Consider the following 23,271-nt stretch of genomic DNA (forward strand, 5'->3'; position numbering starts at 1 on the left):
TATTATTATATTATTAATACTAATAATAATATTATTTTATTATTGATATTATTTTCGGGGCGGGTTCGGAGATTTCGGGGATGGGGATAGTAATCCCATACCCGCCCCGAACTACATCGGGGATTTAAAAAAATCCCTAAATCCGAACCCAAACCCGAAAAAATCGGGGATCCCCATCCCCGTTTCGGGTTTTCCCCGCGGGGCCCCAAACCCGTGGGGAAAGTTGTCATCCCTAATGTGGAAAGCCAAAAGAGACTCTCACATTCATGAGACATAATTTTTATTCAAACTCTAAATTTGATTCAAATTTCTAAGAAAAACATCGTATTATAAATTTTTAATTCAAATAAATCTCCCCCATTTAGAGGTAGATATGTTCCAAGATTGATTGTATGACTTCAGTACTAATTTATTATTTAACAAATTCCATTCATGTTATTTATGTCACTAAATTTAACATGTGTTAGCCATTAAATGTATGATGTAATATCTGTGATTCAGAAACTGCAATATTGATATTATAGAGTTGTAACATAGATTAATGGGTTTAGCTTGCAGAATTATAAGAGAATATATTAAATTTTTTTGCTAAAAGTGTATCGAAACGAAACATTCATGTTATCGGAAGATTTAATAAAATTTGTGATGTACTGTTTATTAAATAGCCATTGTTACTGTTTTTGGTAAAATGACAATGTTCGACGTTGTTTATACAACAGTCGCACAGAGTAAGTAGCATAGCATATATAGTAATAAGTATTTCGTATTCATGGAGATCCGACCATCTTCCTACAAGAGGAGCATATACATGAGTAGCAAATGTTAAGGAGCATATGGTTCTTGACTAGGAAATGCAAACGAACAACAAAAAAGTTTACATTGAACTTCCAAGCTCTTCTTGATGTTATATACTACAAATTGTACAAAGAAAGCTCAGAGATGTGAGGGATACTGCACGAATACAAATCAACTCCTCGCACATTACAACATTAGAAATTCCAAAACATAAAATACATCTCAAGATTCGATAGGTAAACAAAAATTACACTAGAAATACGTTGCTAAATGTTAATACTCGCGGCACCTCAGAAAATGCATAACGTTTATTCACAAGCTTTTATAAGCAGAGGCGAACCCTTTGTTTCTCTCGTTCTTCGGAAGCCTCATTCGAGGTCAGGGTAGATAGGTTTTCGCCAAGACATCGTTTATAAGGCACAAAACCTTTTCCACATTTAGCTGATTTAGCTGAAATCCTCTTGCTTAATTTGGAGGGCTGTGATTTTTGTCCCTCGGATTTCCTCTCAAACGAGAGGCCATAGCTATCAGCTCCCCAGTTTTTCTCTCCTCCTGTCGTGCAAACTGAATTCGTATTTGAACCAGTTGAGGACCCCTCCTTTTCTTCATCTTTGGCTTGCTTATCACGTGACATTCGAGCTTTGATCGGGGTAGGATTATGCACTTCCTGAGTTGGTGGTGATTTGGTGCGGTAGAGTGTCAACCATGGTAAAGAAACCGGACACTGAGTATCCACAAGGTGTGAGTTTTCACTTACCACTCGCGTGTAATAAACATCGCTATTTGTTGCACCACAACAAAGTGACAAAGGTGCAACGCTCCAAGGAAATAAACTCCTCCCCACGTTTTCACTGGAGGACTCGATTTTGCTAGGCATTGCTGCTACATTAGATGGTCCACGTGGATTAGAAACGAGTAACGTTTTACCAAACAGCTTCAAGCACCGAGCAGCTGATTCGTTTGAATCTTCTTTAACAAGAGATTCGTTCTGAGACAAAAGCTCCAATCCCTGTCCAGTTTAACTGTTGAATTAGAAAGTAGGGTAGAAATATAGAGAAAAGAGAATGATGCGCATCGCAGATTTATATTGTTCGACCACAAACACTCATTCTGTTACATAATCATTATCCCTTCATGTATGCCAAAGTAAACTTTAACAGATATGGTCAAAAAATCTTTCGTATAGCTTAATCACGAGAAATCACATAAAAAAAACATGCTTGCATCTTATTAATATCAAATCATCTCAATCCAATATAACATAAACATTTTAAGTGGATCAACAGTTTGCCATATCATGCACTATAGGAAGATGAGTAAAATGAGTAGAGCTAGTACCAGAGAAACTCGTTCATCCGGGCTTGAATATTCATCTTTTGGACCAGAAATTAGAGACAAACAATTTGCCCCAGCACATGCATCTGAGCCAACCGCTGATAATACCGATGTAGGAGATTGGTTTTCCGGTTCCGAAATGGACAGAGTAGAAGATGAAGACCTTGTTGGTTTCTCGGGTATTATAATTCCTGTTTTGACCGGACAAACCAATTTACGAGGATAAGGGTGCATTGGTTTTCTTTTAGGTCTGGGAGGAGGAATTTCAATTGGTTTTTCGGATTCCGCATCACCTCCATTTGGATCACGTGAGACCTAATCACCACACAGACATCAGAATATCATTGCAACATGAATAGAATAAAGTTTATCAATAACTAAGTTGGATCCCAACATTATAGTTCTAGGCCAAAAAAGCGGCAAACTGATCTAAGTGCAGTAAAAGTAATACCTTGGAGAAAAATTTCTGTGCGTGGCTCCGAATCTGCACCGCAGTTTTTGTACTCACGTGCTCTGTAAAGACGAATTTCAAGAATCACCAATATAAGAGAAGTACTGAAAGATACATTTACAGAACACCATTTTAACCAAATAAACACCTTCAATTCTCCTCCAAGCTCGACCGTAGAGTTTCAGCGCCTCGAGAAATTTTTTATGCTCTTCTTCTGTCCATCTTTCTCTTTGTTTTGTTATCGTATATGGCTTCCTCATCTACTCGAAAAGAAAATAATTTTTAAAAATAATCTGCCAAAATACAAGAGAAGTTGGACATTAGCACCAAAATTGTTATAATGAACAAGAGAGGATATACACCTTCGGAGAAAATTCTTCCCAATTATGAAACTGCTCCTTCGACTGGGGGGTACCAGCAGGTGTACCCAATTCTAAGAGAGACTTGTTGCTACTAGGAGGAAAAGTGTCCAACCCCGTGCCTCCAATTTGCTCCTGCGGTAGAAGGAATAAAGAAAACAACCCACCAAATGTCAAGAACAATACTCGAGAAACAGCTATGTTTAAATGATTCACATTACAGCAAAACACCGTGGCTGGATTACTACACCATCAGTGTGAGATTTACTCAATATTCGGACCAAACATATTTATTGGACAAGAAAATCAAGAACAAGATATCTCTCTAATCGAATTAAACTACTGTACTTGGGGAGTTTGCAAACACTGAAACAGTAAAAAAAAAAGTGATCATAAATTTTTGTTTCCAAATTTTAGAATTTGCTAACCCTCGCTTCATTTTCCGGGTTTTTTTACCCTTTCACCAGTGCAGAGCATAATTCATTTCGCTAATAGTGGTTAAAAACAAAACACAATTCTTGCTGATACCACTGTAACACCAGAAACCTACGAGAAGTCAAACAAAGCAAATAAAAAACCTTAAAACCAAAATAAACAATTTTTTTAGTACAAAAATGACTAACCTGTATAGACTCGGCTGCAGTGACCATCAGTTCTCCAATTTTTTCTTTTCTTTTTTACAGAAATTTCGAAACCTTCTCAGCTGAAGGAAATCAATTCCCTCAATCTCAGTCTTTTCCGGTGGAAATTCTTATACACCTCAAGAATTGAAACGGATCCCCGAAATAAATAACACTAAGTAATCTAAGATATCATCTCAAGAAAGTAGGAACCATGATTTTCCCTCAGAGACGAGTAACAAGAAATTTAAAATCACTGGATGGAAATTTTTGATTATGTGGGAAAACTATAGACAGGGCCAGTTCTGATTTTTCAACATAACTTTGGTAAAACATCAATTTGCAGATATCTTCACATATACAGAAAAAAGTAAGTGAAAAATGCGCAGAAACACTCCCAAAGACTCGATCTTTAACTGAAAAAACAACTGAACAGAAACACAAATAAGAAGAAAGAATCAAAAAATACAGAGATAGAAGGCAAAGTAAGTGAAAGAAAACGGATATCTGAGAGAGTAAAAACACTAACAAAAAATAAAATGATGTAAAATGGAGAAATAGTTGTGGGATTGGTCAAGAGGGGAAGGATGAAGAAGATGTAGAGGTGCCACGTCAGATCGGTAAATATAGGAAAATTAAGGATAAATCGTGTGGTTCAAATTAAAAAGAGATGTACTTTTTTGCATCGATGACGAATGGGAACACGAATCGAATGAGACAGTTGACTGCTTGTGATTTTTGGTGGTTGTATCATTGAATATGTTATTTTTAAATAGATACATTCTTTTGTTTTCCAACAAAAGATCGTGTACATTCTAGGTAAAAATTCTTTAATACTAAATATGATTTTAACTTGTTTCTTACACTTACTTGTTTTTGGTTTGGTTGTTCATTGAATAGACGAAAGATTGAGATAATTCTGATTTCTATCTTTTTAACTTGCTGAGGGGGAAAAACATGTGTGTGGGGATATTTTTGTGGACAAATGTAGGGAATCCTTTCAAGTACTGAACGTGAAGCATGCATGTGTAGTAGTAATCCCGAAATAGTAAACATAGAGGTCCACTCATATTTATTTCTTGTTACAATTTCTTATCAAGGGGTATCTCTCTCGCATTCTACCTCCCCCACACCCCCCCCCCCATACCTAAATCATTAATAGCCACATGAATATCCAAATTCCAACACCCTTTCGTCAACGATGATAATAATAATAATAATAATATCAGTGACATTTTACTTTATATTCCTGTTAAAGATTGAGACTTGAACGTAATTTAATTTCAAAAACTAGTTCAAAAAATAAGATGATTTAATTTTATATATATAGTTAGAGTTCACCACTTTTCTGATATTAATGTATACCATCTCATCTGAAATAAATCGTAGTGCTTACAGTCTTTCAACCATCTTTTCCATTGATTTATTTTATAACTCGAAACTCTTAATTTTGAATGAAACATCTCTTCTGTTCCACAAGAATCCTTTATTTCAGGCTTAAAGAAAAAAAAAAACAGATTGCTTGATATTGAAGAATAAATCTTTGATCTCTACCCGGACCCAATGAAAAAAATGGAATCACTTATTATGGACTCTTTGAGAATGATTCGAACCTAGTTCATGACCTATAGAAGCAGAGGGCGCTCTGGTGGGATCTTCATAGACAGAAAAAGATTCCAGTTCGTTTGATTATGATCGAGTTACATTGACTTAACACAACCTATGTGAGACATTTAACGGTTATATCTCATTAAAATAATTAATTTCATATATGTGTGTGTGTGTGTTTATTTTGGGCAAAAATATGGTAGCCTTAAAAAGGGGAGAGTTGTGGATTGGAAAGAAAGTGGAAGTGGATGAGGATGAGATGTCCTACACTTCAACCATTAATTAATATATATTCCCAGCTTACTTTCTTGCACTTTTCACTTTTCAGCCACATCACCACCACTTGCCGCCCCACTTCTGTCGATCCACCACGTGTACGCTCTGACAGGCCTATTTATAAATATCATTTTTATATTATATTATATATATTTATATATTTTGTGGCCCAGAAAAATAGGATTGGTCAAAAGGAAATAATTTATACAGCATTGTAAAATAAATGGTTTTATTTTAGGGGAATATATCTTTATCTTATATATAAAATATATGATAAAGTAACTGTTTTTTATTATAAGAATATATTTCAATAATTTCTTAAAAAAAATTTAAATAACTCATTAATCATAATCGATAAATCAAATATTTAAAAATAATTAATTAAATAAAATTTATGCACATGAATTATCGCGTGTTTGTTTTCAAGTGGTATGCTAGGTGACGAATGGACTGAACTTTCTAGCTCGTCTCTTTGGAAAACAGCCAGCTAAGAAAATAGATAAAAGAAATAGTAAAAGGACAATATATTGTATAATTGTATATGTTTTTACTTGAAAATTGGACAAGATCCTTTTTTTCGGATACGATAAATTAATGGCATCGCTGACATGCATTTTCCTTTTTATTATTCAATTTTTATTTTATTTTTAGGAGAATGGTCAAGTTCTTGTCCTAGGAGTGACACGACAAAAAAAATATTGGTTATTTAAGAAACGAGTTATTTATTTTTATTATTATCTTTAAAAGACACATAAAATAGGTGAGCAACTCAGACCAGAACAGTGGTTCATTGATTCTCACTTGTATTTCTCGTGAAAATGACAAGGGTTCGATCCCTCTCTCATCCTTATATTAGGATTTAAAAAATAAATAAAATTGGAGACCAACTTAATTTTGAATAATTTTTTATAAGATTATGTGAAACTTATTCTATCAGGTCAGACATAGAAATAGCATAATTTTTAATATTCTGTTTTTTTTAATTATTATTTAACGTTGGTGTGTGTCATAGTAATATATACCAATTTCTATGATAAAAGTTGATCAAGTGTATTGGTGTTTAAAAAATCATTTTAATTGTCTTGGTTGTTGTTTTAGTTTTTATTTGCTTCTAGATAATTTTTCGTGAAAGTATTTTGAAAAACTTAATTTAATTAAATTGTGTTGGTTGTTCCTCCTTCGAGATTTTTTTTAGTTGGATGAGAAATTTGTTAAGATGAAATCATAAACCAGATATTTCATGTCAAATTTGAGACTTTAGTGTTGAGATTTTAGTGCCAAGTAAGTCTTTTGTGAAACGGTCTCACTAATCTTTATCTGTGAGACGTGTCAACCTTACCGATATTTGCAAATTACAATAAAAAGTAATATTTTTTCACGGATGACCCGAATAAGATATCCGTCTAATAAAATATGACCTATAAGATCGTCTCACACGAATTTTTACCTAATTTTTAAGCTTTGTTATAAGAAAGTAATAGTAGCATAAATTGATATATAAGCTATGCCGAGGATATGTATCGGACTGTCAGTATATGTAATATATTAGCTAACAAAAAAGACTCTTACCTAAAAATTATTTTATAATATGTTATAAAATTATAACAGAAAAATCATAAAAATAGAATTAATTTTTAAACTTTTTATAATATTAATATACATTTTCATTTGGTTTTTATTGTATAATAACAATGGTAATAGATGCTTTGAGTATAATGTTTTTATATTTATGTACAAGAGGTGGTTAGTCTAATAACGTATGCTTAATTAAACTGATTGATAATAATAATTATTACAAAATTAATTGTAATATTTCTATTTAAATAAATGAATTAAAGATATATATGTTAAAAAAAAAACCATCAAATTTCAGATTTTGAAAGGCGAATGAGTTAATGGTGGGAACTGGGAACCCACTTTGGACTGCTGCTTCATTTTTTCATATTTTTATTTGGGCTTATTACATTGATTCATTTTGGGCTTTACCCAGTTCTGCTCCCGGTTCTATATATATATATTTTTTTATAATATATGTGACATATTGTAGAATATAATATATAATTAAGATTTTATTTTAAAAACAAATACAACCTTCGAACTCCGGACATAATCAGTTAATCAACAAATAATCTCATATCACTCACAATATATGAGATTATTGAAAATTAGCACAAAATTTCCGATTCATTAGCTTAGAGTATCTTTGAAAGAATTTTGTTTTAACATGAAAGGAATCATTGTGTGTGTCAGATATAAGTATTGTCTCGAATGTTATAATACATATTGACAACATGCAACAAAATAATATAACACGCAAATAAATAACTTAACCAAAAATAAAACATAGATAATTATGCAATGTAGGGGAATATAATCACCAAAATATATTACGCATTTCCCCTAAAAAAGATAATATTTAGAAGTTATAACAAATTAATAAACTCATTTTTAAATTATATATATATATATATATATATATATATATATCAAGTTAAAAATTTTAAACTAACTACTTCGATGAATTAATGAAACCTTTTATAAATTCCAAAATATCTTTAAAATTCTTTACATTTCACTAACAATTTATTGATTTTCAATATCTCTCTCCAAATCAATTTCAAATATATTAAGAAAAAATAGTTAAATAAATGCAAAAATCTTCATTTTAAAAAAAAGTTTCCCTATAAATATTTTCTAACTCTCTTGCATTTCTTAGTCAATTTCAATATTTATCACACATATTAATTTCATTAATAAATATTTATGTAATGTTTTATGTTGTGTGTCGTCAGCTAATATACAGTGCGAGTATATATATAATATATTATATTAATATCAGTCACGCTTACACAGCAGCTCTAGAAGACTAGAACAAATCAACTCTGGAAAGTGTGACTGATTGAAGCCTCCGGGGAGAGAAACTCATTGGAAATGTTAAACGACAAAGGCTGCTAAACAAATGCTTCCACATATGGCTAAAATGAATTTCCGATGTATCCCTTAAAATTTATATAAATAAAGTATATAAATGATCATATACTATTATTTTATTGTGCATATTAAATCTATAATTCACGATAATTTGTAGTCCATATATCTACAATATTTCCACATTTAGAACGAGATCTCGAAATCAATTGTAACAAGATTAATTATCTCTTAAGACGATCTCACGGATCTATATATAGTGAAAATTAATATTTTTTTATATTATTAGATCAAGTTCGAGATACGTCTTATAAAAATTAAACCAGTTTCATAAACATTTTTGTGTTGTAACAAACCATCTAAAAAAATATTAAATCTGGAATTTAAACAAGGTAAGACTGCTAGTGCTATATAAATTGAGTAGGTCTCTTGTGAGACGGTTTCACGAATCTTTATATGTGAGACGGGTCAATCTTACCGATATTCACAATAAAAAGTAATACTTTTTTATGGATGATCCAAATAAGAGATCCATTTCACAAAATATGATCCGTGAGATCGTATCACACAAATTTTTGTCATATATATTTTATTTAACGAAAAAGACATTATAGAAACTTGAGGCTTGAAAAAAAAAAAATATAAACAACAAAAGCACGATGACTAATATTATATAACCAAAATAATTCTGGATTGGTCAGTGGCAATGTGACATATGGAATGACAACGGCATTTTCCTCAACCCTAAATAATGGAAATATCGAAAACGCCTAATTTTAATAATTAGCCTACGTACTCTCGTCTGTTCAGTTACAATTCGCTCCTATACCTACCTTTCCCGGTCATGGAATCCAGAGGGTGTAGGTGGTGTCTCCGATTTATAGTGACGGTCTCCGCCCTGTCGACATGGTGGGGAGTGGCGGACGCTGATCCACAGATTAATCTGCTGAACAAAGGATGCAGCCAGTACAATGCTTCCAGCATACCCGACTTCTTCAACAACCTCAACGCCACTTTCGCCGATCTCAGAACGCAGCTGTCTTCGGCCGGCGGAAGCGTACGATTCGCTACCGCGCAGCGTGCAAGGTCGTCGGACCCGGTCTACGCCATGGCTCAATGCAGGAATTATCTGTCGGAAGCCGATTGCTTGGCCTGCTACGATGCCTCGGTGGCTCAGATTAGAAACTGCTCCGCTGCAAATGGTGCTCGTGTCATATATGATGGATGTTTCCTCAGGTATTTTGTTATTCCTTTAAGCCAATATCAGTTGCCGAATTTTTCATACGTATATTATACTATTTCACTTCAAACATATATACTGTATACATACACACTCACATATATTACCTATTAAAGAGTCCTAAAGATAGAAAAATTCACTTGTTAATGGTTTAATTTTGAAAACCAAAATAATTATTTTTTGAGTTATTCAATTCATCCTAACATGGACTAATTTTAAGTTCTACTCTCAAATGCTTACTTAAATCCAAATTTTATATCCGAACACAAGTCTTAATGATCGAACATCAGTTTGTATGTTTGTTATACGTAACTTTCAAAGATTTAGTCGATGATAATTAATTAATTTGGGACAAAGTTGGAAGAATTTTCGTATTAAGCTATAAATTATCATTGAAATATGTAAACCCTATACGTACTTACAATAATAACTAATAATTTTGACATAAAAAATAATAATTTTTTATGAATGATTCAAATAAGAGATTTGTTTTACAAAAATATCTCGTGAGACCGTCACACAAAATTTTGTTTTAATTTTTCAGTCATGAACTAATTTATTATATAGAATTTTCCATTGTATAGACAGATAAATCATATATTTTTAAATATCTTAATAATTGTTACATGGAACGAAATTGATAACTTCGAAGAAAACCAGATATTAATTAAGGCAAAAACTTGTGTAAGACACTCTCACGAGTCGTATTTTGTGACACAGATCTTTTATTTGAGTCATTGATGAAAAATTATTATTTTTTATGTTAAGAGTATTACTTTTTATTGTGAATATCGGTAGGACTGACCGGTCTCACAGATAAAAATTCATGAGACCGTATCGTAAAATACTCATTAAATAAAGCTTATAAATATGTTAAAAAAAATTTAAAGCTTATAAATAAATGCTCGTATTTGGTATCATAAAAGTTTTGTATATATAAATATATATGCGTATCGTGTAATTAAGTAAATTTACCTTTATTTATTTATTTTCATCATAATAGTTAAAGTGTGAATTAATGACAAGAGTTCGTACGATGATGACAATCGGCCGGCGGACAGCTGTAGGAAAGCAACAGGGAATAGCGATTTCGATACAAATTTTTACAGATATTTTTCTGGTATGACCATGATATCAGATCTATTATTATAATGATTTAACGAAATTGAGAGATTAAATGATGACCTAATTTTTTTAAAAAAATTTCAACCGAATGTCGTTTTCGAGATAATGTCTCAATTATATATTATATTACGTCTAACCGTGCGTTTTGTGATTTAATAATTTATGGGTTGCAAATTGCAAACAAAACAAAAGTTGGACCTATGTTCTAGAATCATTGAGACCAACTTCCCCGTATTTTTATCAGTTTACATTTCGTTCTCGTGGTCAACTTGGAGAAATCAACTTTGTTGTAGAATTTTGTGAGATACAAAGCTAGTAATACGTTCTATCCCAGTGTTTTAAGTTTGAAGCTCGACAAAAACGTTCTACTTTCAAACTGTAATTTGACCGAATTAAGCGTAATTAAGGTGTTTAATTAAGCATGTTTAAGCACAATTAATCGTATCTATTTATTTTTTTATTTTGAAGGTATGTCTTTTTATTTTAAAATAATAAATTAAGTTTATAATTTAGATGCTTATTTTTTAATTTTAATTATGATTAAGCATGTCTGATAATGATTTGACAAATATTTAGCACTTTTTAACGTGGTCTAGTTGCAAAAACAAATAACGATTGTAATTTTGAGGTTTTATGTTTTTATAAATATGAGAATTAATTCATCAGACTTAAATTTATCATATTTATGTATTATTTTATCTATTTATTGGTTTGAGATAATTACAATTACACTAAAGATAAATAACGCATTTTCACGCTTAAGTCCGTGCTAATTTCGCTTAAGCTTGAAAAGCTTGGAGCTCGACATCCGCGCTTCGGGGTGTTTCACGTTTTTTAGAACCTTGTTCTATACTGTGATACCTCAATTTATTGTAGGATTTTGTGAGACACGAGATAACGGTATATTCTATGCTGTATCGGGTAAATTTTAACGGAGATAGTTATGACTTTTGAATTGTTGTGGATCTTCCACAAAATGTGCGCAAGTCTTATACCAATGAAGGTCTAACACGTGAAATTCACCCGATATGACATATCTTTTTTCAGACTAACACGATATTAAAACATTTATGTAAGTTATTAATTGGTGTTAAAGAAAGTCATAGTTATCACTTGTCAAAAGGCGAGCGACTCTCGTCTTAAAGCGAGACGTGCCACTAGACGAGGACTCTGATCCCAGGCGTAACGATTCACTAAGGCAAGCCCAGGCTCACTCCAAGCTCAACGATTCACTAAGCTGGACTAGCCTTGGAAGTTCATTCAGGCACGCTTTAGTGATTTTTTAATTACTTTTTTAAAACAAAAAGCTCAAATCCAAATCATCGCAACCCAACGCTCTAACTTCAGTAATCAGAATAAGAGCACTGAACAGAAGAACGAGGTGATGACATCTACATATAAAAGAATCAGAAAAGACTGATTTCACATCTTTTGGATGAAGAAGAAGAAGAAATCTATGTTGATCAAGAAATTATGAATATCAAGAAAAATACAAATTCGAAAGTTATGGAGACTCTGATTATTCGATGGAAGAAGATGAACTTGATTTGAATAATTGAAATTTTTTAATCATGTTACTAATTACTTTGAACTTATTAATTATTTTTTATTTTGAATAACATTGTGACTTAATTATTTCATATTTTAATATAATTCTTCTAACATAAATATATATATTTTAAAAATTTAAAATGTGTGTCTTGCTTCGATGAGGCGCGCGTCTCGCCTTGCGCTTTGCGACTCAGGCTCCATGGCCCTTGCGTGCCATGATGCGCCTTTCGTCCTTGACAACTATGAAGAAAGTAATAATGGTAAATGGAGTAGAAATTTGAAAATAAAAGAATTTACTTGGTACCGAATTATAGTTACACTTCAAATAATAAAAATAATTATGAGTTGATTGTTCTAATTAAACAATCGAGACAAGTGTCTTCTTTCTAATATTTGCGCCAAACTTATCGTCTATAAAAATCAAATACAAGATGTTACTTGTACTGAGAAAATGAGCATGTTCCCCATTTATGTTGATCTTCAGTTTTGTACCAGGCTATCTTTCGGGAATCCGGATCCTCCGCAGTCCGCAGTTAGGAAAACACCACTTTGTGCTATGCAAACGAAGCGACGTCGTTTTGTCTTTGTGCTAATATCAATTCAAAAAAAAAAAAAAAATACACGATTTTCGTCGTGCTGTTTTCCTCCCACTGCAGAGGATTTTAAAGAATCCGAAAAATTCTATGAAACGAATCTATTAAAAAACTATAAATGCTGATCATGAACAACAAATGAGCTCAGTGATCATACAGTTTGTTCTCACTTCCTTAAACTTAAGAGACACGAGATGCGTATCTTTTAAGTTCTCACTGGCTTCTTGTTTCTTTGATTTATTGAGGTATGAAAGCAACAGCTTCTATGATCAAACCACCCTTCCTGGAAATGTTCAAATATGCGGCAACCGAACCGCATCTCCGGCAGCTGCATTCAGTGCACAGGCTCAGACATTGTTGCAGGATCTTGAACTCGCTACGCCTAGAATCAATAAATATTTTGCAGCAACTAAAAGTGGAGTTGTGAGTGGTGGCAATTTAACAGTTTATGGAGTAGCACAATGTGCTGAAACAATCAGTCAGAGTGGCTGCCAGGACTGCTTAACTGTCGCGTATAGAAACATAGAAAGCTGTTTACCTGATGCAGATGGAAGAGCTATTGATGCAGCCTGTTTTCTTAGATACTCAGAAACACCTTTTTTCGCTGATAATCAGACAACAGATATATCATCCTTCTTAGAAGGAGGTGGTAAGAATCTGAGACATGCGATTTATGTCTCCAGTTTGGTCATTAATGCTTTTCCTTGTCACTAAATAACGCGTTTTCTATCAGGGGATTCAAGCAATAAAAAAGCAATTGTTGGAGGAGTGGTGGGAGGGGCTGGCCTTGTTTTAATTCTTTTGTTCTTATGGTTTCTTTTATCAAGAAAGGCAAAAGCAACAGGTGATTCATTTTATGAACATGATCCATTTAATTCATATATTTCTCTTCTCTTTTGTACTTCATACATAACCGAACTTGTTCTTCCACCAGAAAATATATTGGGGGCCATGGAATTGCAAAGACCAAATGTGTACAGTTACAAGGATTTGAAATCTGCAACAGACAATTTTAGCAAAGAAAATAAACTGGGAGAAGGAGCTTTTGGTGAGGTCTACAAGGTAACAATGTTATGAATGTAGATAATTCCGTTTGTTTTTGTACTTTTGTTCGCAACCGCTTTTAACAAATCTGACTTGCTATTTTCATAGACTGAAAGGTTTTGTCACATAACAGGCCACCTTGAAAAATGGGAATATTGTTGCTGTGAAGAAATTGAACATAAGCAACAACAGTGCAAAGGCAGAGTTTGAAAGTGAAGTGAGGCTTATAAGTAACGTTCATCATCGCAATCTAATACGATTACTAGGATACTGTAACAAAGGATCAGAGTTGCTTCTTGTCTATGAGTGCATGGCAAATGGAAGCCTTGACAAATTTTTATATGGTATGTGCTAGCGTATGTGTAATAATATTTTTCAAATGAATCTATTTTAACTCGGTAATTTTGTTTGTTTCACCTGACTGATGAAAGGTGATAAAAGAGGAATGCTGAGTTGGAGGCAGCGTTTAGACATAATAATTGGCATGGCTAAAGGTCTTGCTTATTTGCATGAGCAATATCATGTATGTATCATACACCGAGATATAAAGCCTAGCAATATCTTACTAGATGATGAATTCCAAGCCAAAATTTCTGATTTCGGGTTGGCAAGGCTTCTCCCAGAAAACCAGAGTCACGTTAGCACTAAATTTGCCGGGACATTGTACGTTTACCTGTTCCAAAAACACATTTTTTCTTTCATTCCTATTGTAAAGTTAAGATTTGAACCAAGAATTGTAAACTAATAGTACTCACTCACATATTTAAATTGCATGCATGTATCAGGGGCTATACGGCACCAGAATATGCAGTTCATGGGCATTTGTCCGAGAAAGTTGACACATATAGTTTCGGTGTTGTGATCCTCGAAATTATCAGTGGCCGAAGAAGCAGCGACGTGGATATGGAATCTGACACTCAATATCTTCTTGAAGAGGTAACTGCGTTTCTGTGAAAACTTGATACCACATACCTCAAATGTTAGAAGAAGCTGAGTTTTGGACTTTCTAGGAAGGCACTCTCCAAGTCCAACTAACCTCCGTTTGCACTTGTAGGGTCGAGTATAAAGTGTTGCCAAAAGCTATTGCTTCTGGTAAGGTGCAACTTAATGTGGCTTACGCAACCACACAAACCAGCATATACATGATTGTATCAATCGATCCCTTCCTAGCAATTGTTCCAGTTTATGACTCAAAACATAAAATGTATGACCTAGAATTTAATATTAGTCATAGGACCGAGTTCTACAGATATAATAAACACTAAGTTGGCGGAATTTTACAACAATCCAAGTATCACATTTCAGTCGACAGACCGTCACATAGGACGAGGCAATGATTGCTTCCCCATTCATTTGTTTGTTGTCGTTGATTAAATGCTTCATTTGTATGATTATAATTTACTCAAATCTTGCATTGTCATGATCAAAATAGGCATGGAAGCTCTACGGGGACGGAATGCCTGAAAACCTCGCTGATGAGACGTTGGACTCAAATGATTATAAACCTGAAGAGTTGAAGAATATAATAGAGATTGCTTTGATTTGCCTTCAGTCACCTTCTTCTTCCAGACCAACAATGTCTGAAGTCCTTGTTATGTTGCTAAATGATCATTCTGGGCCACAGAAAAGGACTCCGAACAGATCTTCATCTGTATCATTTGGTAAAAGGCTTCTGGCTGAAAGTTCAATTTCCACTGGATCATCTAATGCCACAGCCTCAATATCTCAGTTCAATGGGCGCTAGCAAGACCCGAGTTCAAACAGGTGGAAACTGATGGAAAATAACTATCATATTGTCAAACACCTACAATGTTTAATTATTACCGTAGATGTGAATTATTATTATTAGTATGTTGCTACATGTTATTCAGGCAAAATAAAGAGAACAAGATTAAGTCTTAATGTTTCTTGAAGTTAACTCACGAACTCTATTAATGAAGTTTCGTATATATACACATGGAAGAAATCGTTTTTTTTTTTCCGAGGCCTAAATATTTTGGTCAATCGGGGAAGACTTATTGTTGCTCATTTGATGCGTGATATAGTATTAGTATACATCGATTTCCAAAATAACATTGTGCCACTCATTATCCAGCCTTTTACCACTGTCATTTCTCTGTTCCAAGGGCATCGTCTTTCTAAAACTTTTCTGGTGTTGTGGGTCCATCGCTCCATGTGCTCCAGCTCCATTCCCAATGCTTCTCAATGTGCTCCCTACTCTCTCTTCAACTGAAAGAATCCAATGCTCGTCTAAAAACCTGCCAACTGTTGAAGCCTCTGCAAATTCTGCTTTGGCAGCAGTTGAGCGGACCCTCTGCCCAAAAGAAGCCCAGAAAAGGCTCTCTTGCTCCTGTATCCTTAAGTTCTCTCGAACGGAAAACAAAAGACTGGATCTTTCAGAAATGAAGCTACTTTCTTTGCTAAAGATTCAAGGTTTTTCCTCAGTTCTATTTCTTGGGTTGCTTCTGTTTTCAGCATTTCTATGTACCGGCTCTCAAACCATTCCAGATGAAGCCTCAGCAATGTTGGCTTCTAAAGAAGAGACTCAACCCGCCATATACACTTGGGTGGTTCGATCCGAATTACTGCAAGTGGAAACACGTCGTGTGCTCTGAGAACCGGGTCTCCCGGATTCAAATTGGGCACCAAAATCTCCTAGGTACACTCCCTCCGGAGCTTTCTTCTCTGAGTCAGCTTGAACGTTTGGAGGTCCAGTGGAATAACATTTCTGGTCCTTTACCAAGCTTAAAGGGTTTGAGCTCACTGCAAGTCTAGATGCTTAGCAACAACCAGTTCAGTTTCAGTTTCATGCCCACTGATTTTTTTTCTCTGGCATGTCTTCTTTGCAATCTGTTGAGATTGATGGCAATCCTTTTCTTGCTTGGAAAATCCCTCGAAGTCTTAGAAATGCCTCAACTCTTCAGAATTTCTCGGCTAATTCTACTAATATTAATGGCACTTTTCCAGATTTTCTTGGCCCGGATGTGTTTCCGTGCTTGACAAACTTACATTTGGCTCTCAATAATTTGGAGGGTGAACTGCCAACGGGTTTTAGTGGGTCACAGATCGAGTCTTTGTGGGTGAACGGGCAGAAACTCAGTGGAAAAATCTATGTTATACAGAACACGACATTCTTGAAGGAGCTTTGGTTGCATTCTAATATATTTTCGGGGCCCCTGCCCTATTTTTCGGGCTTGAAGAATCTGGAAACTTTGAGTTTTAGGGACAATTTGTTCACGGGGCCAGTTCCAGTATCTTTGGTGAATCTTGAGTCGTTAAAGGTTGTTGATAAATAACTTTCTGCAAGGCGCAATACCAAACTTTGACGAGTCTGTTTCGGTTGATATGACAAATGATACTAATAGTATTTGCTTACCAAAGCCCGGTGTGATCGTAGAGTTGATTTGTTGCTCTCTATTGTAAAATCGATGGGTTACCCTAGAAAGTTTTCTGAGAATTAGAAAGGAAATAACCCATGAGCTGATTGGTTGGGGATCACTTGTAAAAATGGGACATAACAGTCATAAATTTTGAGAATATGGGGCTTACGGGTACCATGTGTCCAGATTATGCTGCGCTTAAATCTCTGCAGAGATTGGTTCTTGCTAATAATAATCTCACTGGCAGTATCCCTGATCAGCTTGACACTCTAACTGGGCTTATAGAATTTGACGTGTCTAATAATAAGCTTTCAGGCAAATACCAGGTTTCAGGGGTAACATGATTGTTAAAACTGATGGGAATCCAGATATCGGGAAGGCTGGGAGAGGTTTGAATTTAAATGGCTCAACTTCCCCTGGTTCAGCTGGCTCATTAAATTCTGGATCTGACGATGGGGGTAATTTGGTTAAGGGTCGTTCGAGATCTCGAAATTGGATTGGAGTAGTCATGTTTTCAGTGATTGGGGGAGTCTTTGTCATTTGTTTGGTTGGGGTGGCCACTTTCTGTCTATACAAGAACAAACAGAAGAGATTCAGAAGAGTGCAAAGTCCAAATGCTATGGTAATACATCCTTGCCATTCAGGATTGGATAACGAGAGTATGAAGATCACAGTTGCTGGATCAAATTGTTAGGTAAGATTTTATTTAATGTGGTGGGACCCACATTAAATAAAATAATAATAAAATCTTTTCCCACATCGATTGATTTTAAAAATTGGACGAGGGAATTAGTTATAAATAGAGCTCAATTCCTTCAGTTATTGTATCCCAAAATCAAAAGCTTTTTAGCTTTGATAAATAGAGAGTGCATAGAAAAAAAGAGTGTATTTTTTCTTGAGTGCGAGAATTCTCTTTGTGTGAGTTAGAGAAATTATTTTCTCGGTATACTCGGGTTGGGAGTGTGAGAAATATTGAGTGTATTGGTGTATACACTTGTTGTAATATTTCTTCCGGTTATAAAAGTTGCAGTGCTCCGTGGACGTAGCCTATATTGGGTGAACCACGTAAATCTTTGTGTTCTTGTTGGTTATTTTATTCCGCAAGTTTTTGGGTACTATTATCATCGTGGTCGGCATCGCTTCGGGGGTGTAATTCCCCAACAACTGGTATCAGAGCCTTGTTGTGAAAATTCTTAAGAATTCTGAGTATGCTCTGTGGTTGCAGCTTTGTCTGATCTTCCACATCAGAAAAGATTTTTTAGACTTTTTGCTAAGGCTAGAGAAGTGATGGCCGGAGATGATGGATCGGGACCGAGTATCAACAAGTTCGACGGTACAGATTTTACGTTCTGGCGACTACAAATTATTGATTATTTGTATAGCAAGAAGTTGCATCAACCTCTATCTGGAAAGAAGCCGGAAAAGATGGAGGATGATGACTGGAAGCTTCTTGATCGACAAGTGTTAGGTGTAATACGATTGACCCTAACGAAGAACGTGGCACATAACGTGGCGGAGGCAAAAACAACGGAGGAGATGATGTCCATTTTGTCGGACATGTACGAAAAGCCATCAGCAAATAATAAAGTATATCTCATGAAAAAGTTATTTAACTTGAAGATGAGAGAAGATGCATCGGTGGCTAAACACATCAATGAATTCAACACGATTGTTTCACAGCTGACATCGGTTGAAATTAAATTTGATGATGAGATTCGGGCACTTATTCTTTTGGCGTCTTTACCAGACAATTGGGAACCAATGCGGGCAGCGGTTAGTAACTCTGTTGGAAAAAGAAAGCTACAATTCAATGATGTCAGAGATCAAATTCTTGCTGAAGAAGTTCGCAGGATGGATTCTGGTGAAGGAACATCATCAAGTTCTGCTCTAAATCTCGAGAATAGAGGAAGGGGCAGGAGTGACGAAAAGAGTTTTAACCAATGGCATGGTAGATCCAAGTCGAGAAACGGAAAAGACAAAAGCAATTTTGAAAAGAATGTGAAGTGCTGGAGCTGTGGTGAGACTGGTCACTTGAAAAAGAATTGCAGATCAACAAAGAACGACGCTAATGTTGTTACTGAGGAGGTACATGATGCTCTATTACTATCCATGGAAAGCTCGGTTGATTCTTGGGTTATGGACTCGGGAGCTTCGTTTCATACCACTGGTAATCGTGATGTATTCGATAATTACATTGCGGGAGATTACGGAAAAGTTTTCCTGGCTGATGGAAAACCTTTGGAAATTGTTGGTATGGGTGATATCCGGATGAAGATGACAAATGGATCTGTCTGGAAAATCAACAAAGTAAGGCATGTACCAAAGTTGACACACAATCTGATTTCAGTAGGACAGCTTGACGACGAAGGTCATAAGGTGACCTTTGGTGATGGTTCCTGGAAAGTGAAAAAGGGAGCCATGATTGTTGCTCGAGGAAAGAAAACTGGAACACTTTATATGACTTCCAGTTTGAGAAATAAATTAGCGGCTGTGGATGCTGGAGCTAATTCAAGTCTATGGCATAGTAGGCTTGGGGATACGAGTGAGAAGGGAATGAAGATGCTTGTTTCAAACGGAAAGCTACCGGAATTAAAGATCGTTGAAAACAAGCTGTGTGAAGCTGTATTTTTTGGAAAGCAGAAAAAGGTGAGCTTTTCAAAAGAGGTTAGAGAACCGAAATCAGCGGATTTGGAGCTGGCACATACTGATATATGTGGACCATCTCCTGTGACATCCCTTGGAGATCACTCAAGATATTATGGCACTACTGTTGACGATTCGAGCAGGAAATTTTGGGTTTATTTTGTGAAAATAAATCGGATGTTTATGAGACTTTTAAACAGTGGGAGTTAGCCATGAAAGATGTGATGGATTCACTGTCATCCAATCACAAGTGGGAGTTGTCAGAACTTCCTGAAAGTAAAAAGGTTTTACATAGCAAGTGGGAGTACCGGTTAGAACATGACGGTAGCAAGCGGTACAAAGAAATACTTGGTGTAAAAGGTGAAAAGGAAGTCATTGGTTACACTGATATTTTCTCTCTGGTGGTAAAGTTAACTACTATCAGGACTGTACTTGGATTGATGGTAAAAGAAGATTTACATCTGGAGCAGTTGGATGTAAAGACTGCGTTTCTTCACAGTGACCTAGATGAAGAAATGAATCAATCACAGGGATTTGAAGTACGAGGGAAAGAGAAAATGGTGTGCAAACTTCAGAAGAGCTTGTATGGTCTCAAACAAGCAAGACAGTGGTACAAGAAGTTTGATGGTGTAATGAATAATGATGGTTTTCTGAGGTATCAGGCTGATCACTGTTGTTATGTGAAGCTTGATGGTTATTATATCATACTACTGATATATGTAGATGATATGTTGATAGCAGGAGCTTGTCTGGAGCAGATTGATAAACTCGAGAAAGAGTTATCAAAGGAATTTGCTTTGAAGGATTTGGGTGCTGCAAAGCAAATCCTTGGAATGGGGATCCTTAGAGATCAGGTGAATGAAGTCTTGAAGCTTGAGAAGATTCCTGGAAGCAAGAATCCAGCTGATATGCTCACGAAGGCTGCTATCATTGAAAAACTGAAGTTGTGTTTGACTTCAGTTGGTCTCCTAGACTAACAAAGGAGGTATGAGCTGCTGCACTGATGGTGTGAAGACATGATTGAAATCAAGTCTTCAAGTGGGAGAATTGTTAGGTAAGATTTTATTTAATGTGGTGGGACCCACATTAAATAAAATAATAATAAAATCTTTTCCCACATCGATTGATTTTAAAAATTGGACGAGGGAATTAGTTATAAATAGAGCTCAATTCCTTCAGTTATTGTATCCCAAAATCAAAAGCTTTTTAGCTTTGATAAATAGAGAGTGCATAGAAAAAAAGAGTGTATTTTTTCTTGAGTGCGAGAATTCTCCTTGTGTGAGTTAGAGAAATTATTTTCTCGGTATACTCGGGTTGGGAGTGTGAGAAATATTGAGTGTATTGGTGTATACACTTGTTGTAATATTTCTTCCGGTTATAAAAGTTGCAGTGCTCCGTGGACGTAGCCTATATTGGGTGAACCACGTAAATCTTTGTGTTCTTGTTGGTTATTTTATTCTGCAATTTTTGGGTACTATTATCATCGTGGTTGGCATCGCTTCGGGGTGTAATTCCCCAACACAAATGTCGGTGAAGGTGTTAGTGAAATTCTTACTGTTTCTGCCAGTGAAACGAGTGAAGTTCAAATGGTTGAAGCAGGAAACATGGTAATTTCCATTCAAGTACTAAAAAATGTGACAAATAATTTCAGTTCTGATAATATATTGGTTCAAGGGGGATTCGGAACAGTCTACGAGGGAGAACTACACGATGGAATGAAGATTGCTGTGAAAAGAATGGAGTGTGGAGTGATCACGGGAAAAGGGTCCACCGAGTATATGTCCAAAATTTCTGTTTTGTCCTATGTTCGACACCGGCATCCTGTTGCCCTTCTTGGATACTGTCTTGATGGAAATGAAATGCTTCTTGTTTATGAATACATGCCACAAGGGACGCTAAGTAACCATCTCTTCAACTGGGTTTGTGAAGGGTTGCAACCCTTGGATTGGACAAGAAGATTGATTATTGCCTTAGATGTTGCTTGAGGTGTCGAATACCTCCACGGATTAGCCCATCAAAGCTTCATACACCGGGATATGAAGCCCTCTAACATATTACTCGGGGATGACGTGAGAGCTAAAGTTGCAGACTTTGGGTTTGTGCGTCTGGCTCCGGAAGGGAAGGCTTCCATTGAAACAAGAGTAGCTGCAACTTTCGGATACCTGGCACCAGAATATGCAGGTGAACTTTTTCCCGTTTTAGCCATGAAATTTCTCACTTGTTTGCAAAATGTGATGTTTTGAATCGACCTTGAATTTTACTCAGTGATACATAACATAGATTTCTAGATTTTTACCTTTGATTAAATGTTTTCAAGAAGCTTAATCCCAATGATAATGACCTAACACGACTGAAGCACTAAGCGCTAGCTCTCTGCCATTGTGAATTGTAATCTAATCTTACTGTATATATCTTGTTTTTCTGTTGCATACCATTATTCTTAGAATACTGGGTACAATTTATCCCTACCAGATGATGAAATTCCCGACATTATGTCTTTTTCAAGAACCTAATGTGTAGACATTTTTTAAAGCACAAGCCCATTGAATTCCTTCTCGTATTTTCACGTGTAACAGTGACTGGTAGGGTGACAACCATAGTGGATGTATATAGTTTTGGTGTGATCTTGATGGAACTTATCTCGGTACGTAAGACACTAGACGAAAGCCAGCCTGAAGAGAGCATGCACCTCGTAACATGGTTCCTAAGAAAGCAACTCAACAAGGATATATTTCGTAAAGCCATTGACCCACAATTGACCTCACAGATGAAACTCTAGCAAGCATTAGCACTGTCGCTGAGCTAGCCGGCCACTGTTGTGCAAGAGAGCCGTATCAGAGACCCGACATGGGTCATGCTGTAAATGTTCTTTCTTCTCTGGTTGAACTCTGGAAACCATCGGATCAAAGCTCGTATGATATATATGGGATCGACCTCGAAATGTCCCTGCCACAAGCACTTAAGAAATGGCAGGCATTTGAGGGTAGAAGCCATATGGACTCGTCTTCTTCGTCCTATCTTCCGAGCTTGGATAACACGCAGACAAGCATACCTACGAGGCCGTTTGGATTCGCCGAGTCGTTCACATCAGCTGATGGAAGGTGAAACCGAGTTTGGCTCTGTGACTGATTTTCTCTGTTCTTTCTTGTGCAGTTCTTTGATGTCATTCTTGCCCACTCTTTCTGCCTTTATTATTTTCCAAGTTTTCAATTTATCGATCGTGAAAATCCTGACTTTCATCAGCTGTTTGAAGATATGCTGAAATGCTTGCAAAGGTTTCACAAATCTTGATTATGTTATATTAGTAGCTGCCACCAAAAAAA

At 35.5% G+C, this 23,271-nt stretch overlaps 2 protein-coding genes and 1 pseudogene across 3 annotated transcripts; 2 read left to right on the forward strand and 1 right to left on the reverse strand.

Moving 5' to 3' along the window:
• Window positions 1-859: 859 nt before the first annotated feature.
• LOC140975805 (uncharacterized) lies at window positions 860-4,126 on the reverse strand. The gene is made up of 6 exons (XM_073439742.1): window positions 3,564-4,126; window positions 2,944-3,075; window positions 2,730-2,841; window positions 2,582-2,643; window positions 2,134-2,445; window positions 860-1,804 (listed from the first exon to the last, which is right to left on the reverse strand). Exons 1-6 carry the CDS (start codon window positions 3,588-3,590, stop codon window positions 1,118-1,120), a joined length of 1,332 nt encoding a protein of 443 aa, XP_073295843.1. The 5' UTR covers window positions 3,591-4,126; the 3' UTR covers window positions 860-1,117.
• Window positions 4,127-9,100: 4,974 nt separating this feature from the next.
• On the forward strand, window positions 9,101-15,820 carry LOC140975814 (cysteine-rich receptor-like protein kinase 43). Of its 2 annotated transcripts, XM_073439757.1 has the most exons (8): window positions 9,104-9,608; window positions 13,127-13,530; window positions 13,615-13,725; window positions 13,816-13,943; window positions 14,059-14,269; window positions 14,357-14,588; window positions 14,711-14,861; window positions 15,358-15,820. In XM_073439757.1, the coding sequence occupies exons 1-8, from the start codon at window positions 9,217-9,219 to the stop codon at window positions 15,667-15,669; spliced, it is 1,941 nt and encodes a 646-aa protein (XP_073295858.1). In that variant the 5' UTR covers window positions 9,104-9,216; the 3' UTR covers window positions 15,670-15,820. The 2 variants fall into 2 exon arrangements, with proteins under 2 accessions (XP_073295854.1, XP_073295858.1); XM_073439753.1 differs by having other exon boundaries at window positions 9,101-9,608; window positions 13,615-13,943.
• Window positions 15,821-15,886: 66 nt separating this feature from the next.
• LOC140975832 (receptor protein kinase TMK1-like) lies at window positions 15,887-23,241 on the forward strand (annotated as a pseudogene).
• The last annotated feature ends 30 nt before the right edge of the window (window positions 23,242-23,271 follow it).

The sequence above is a fragment of the Primulina huaijiensis genome, chromosome 1 (assembly GCF_012295235.1).
Source record: "Primulina huaijiensis isolate GDHJ02 chromosome 1, ASM1229523v2, whole genome shotgun sequence".
NCBI lineage: Eukaryota > Viridiplantae > Streptophyta > Magnoliopsida > Lamiales > Gesneriaceae > Primulina > Primulina huaijiensis.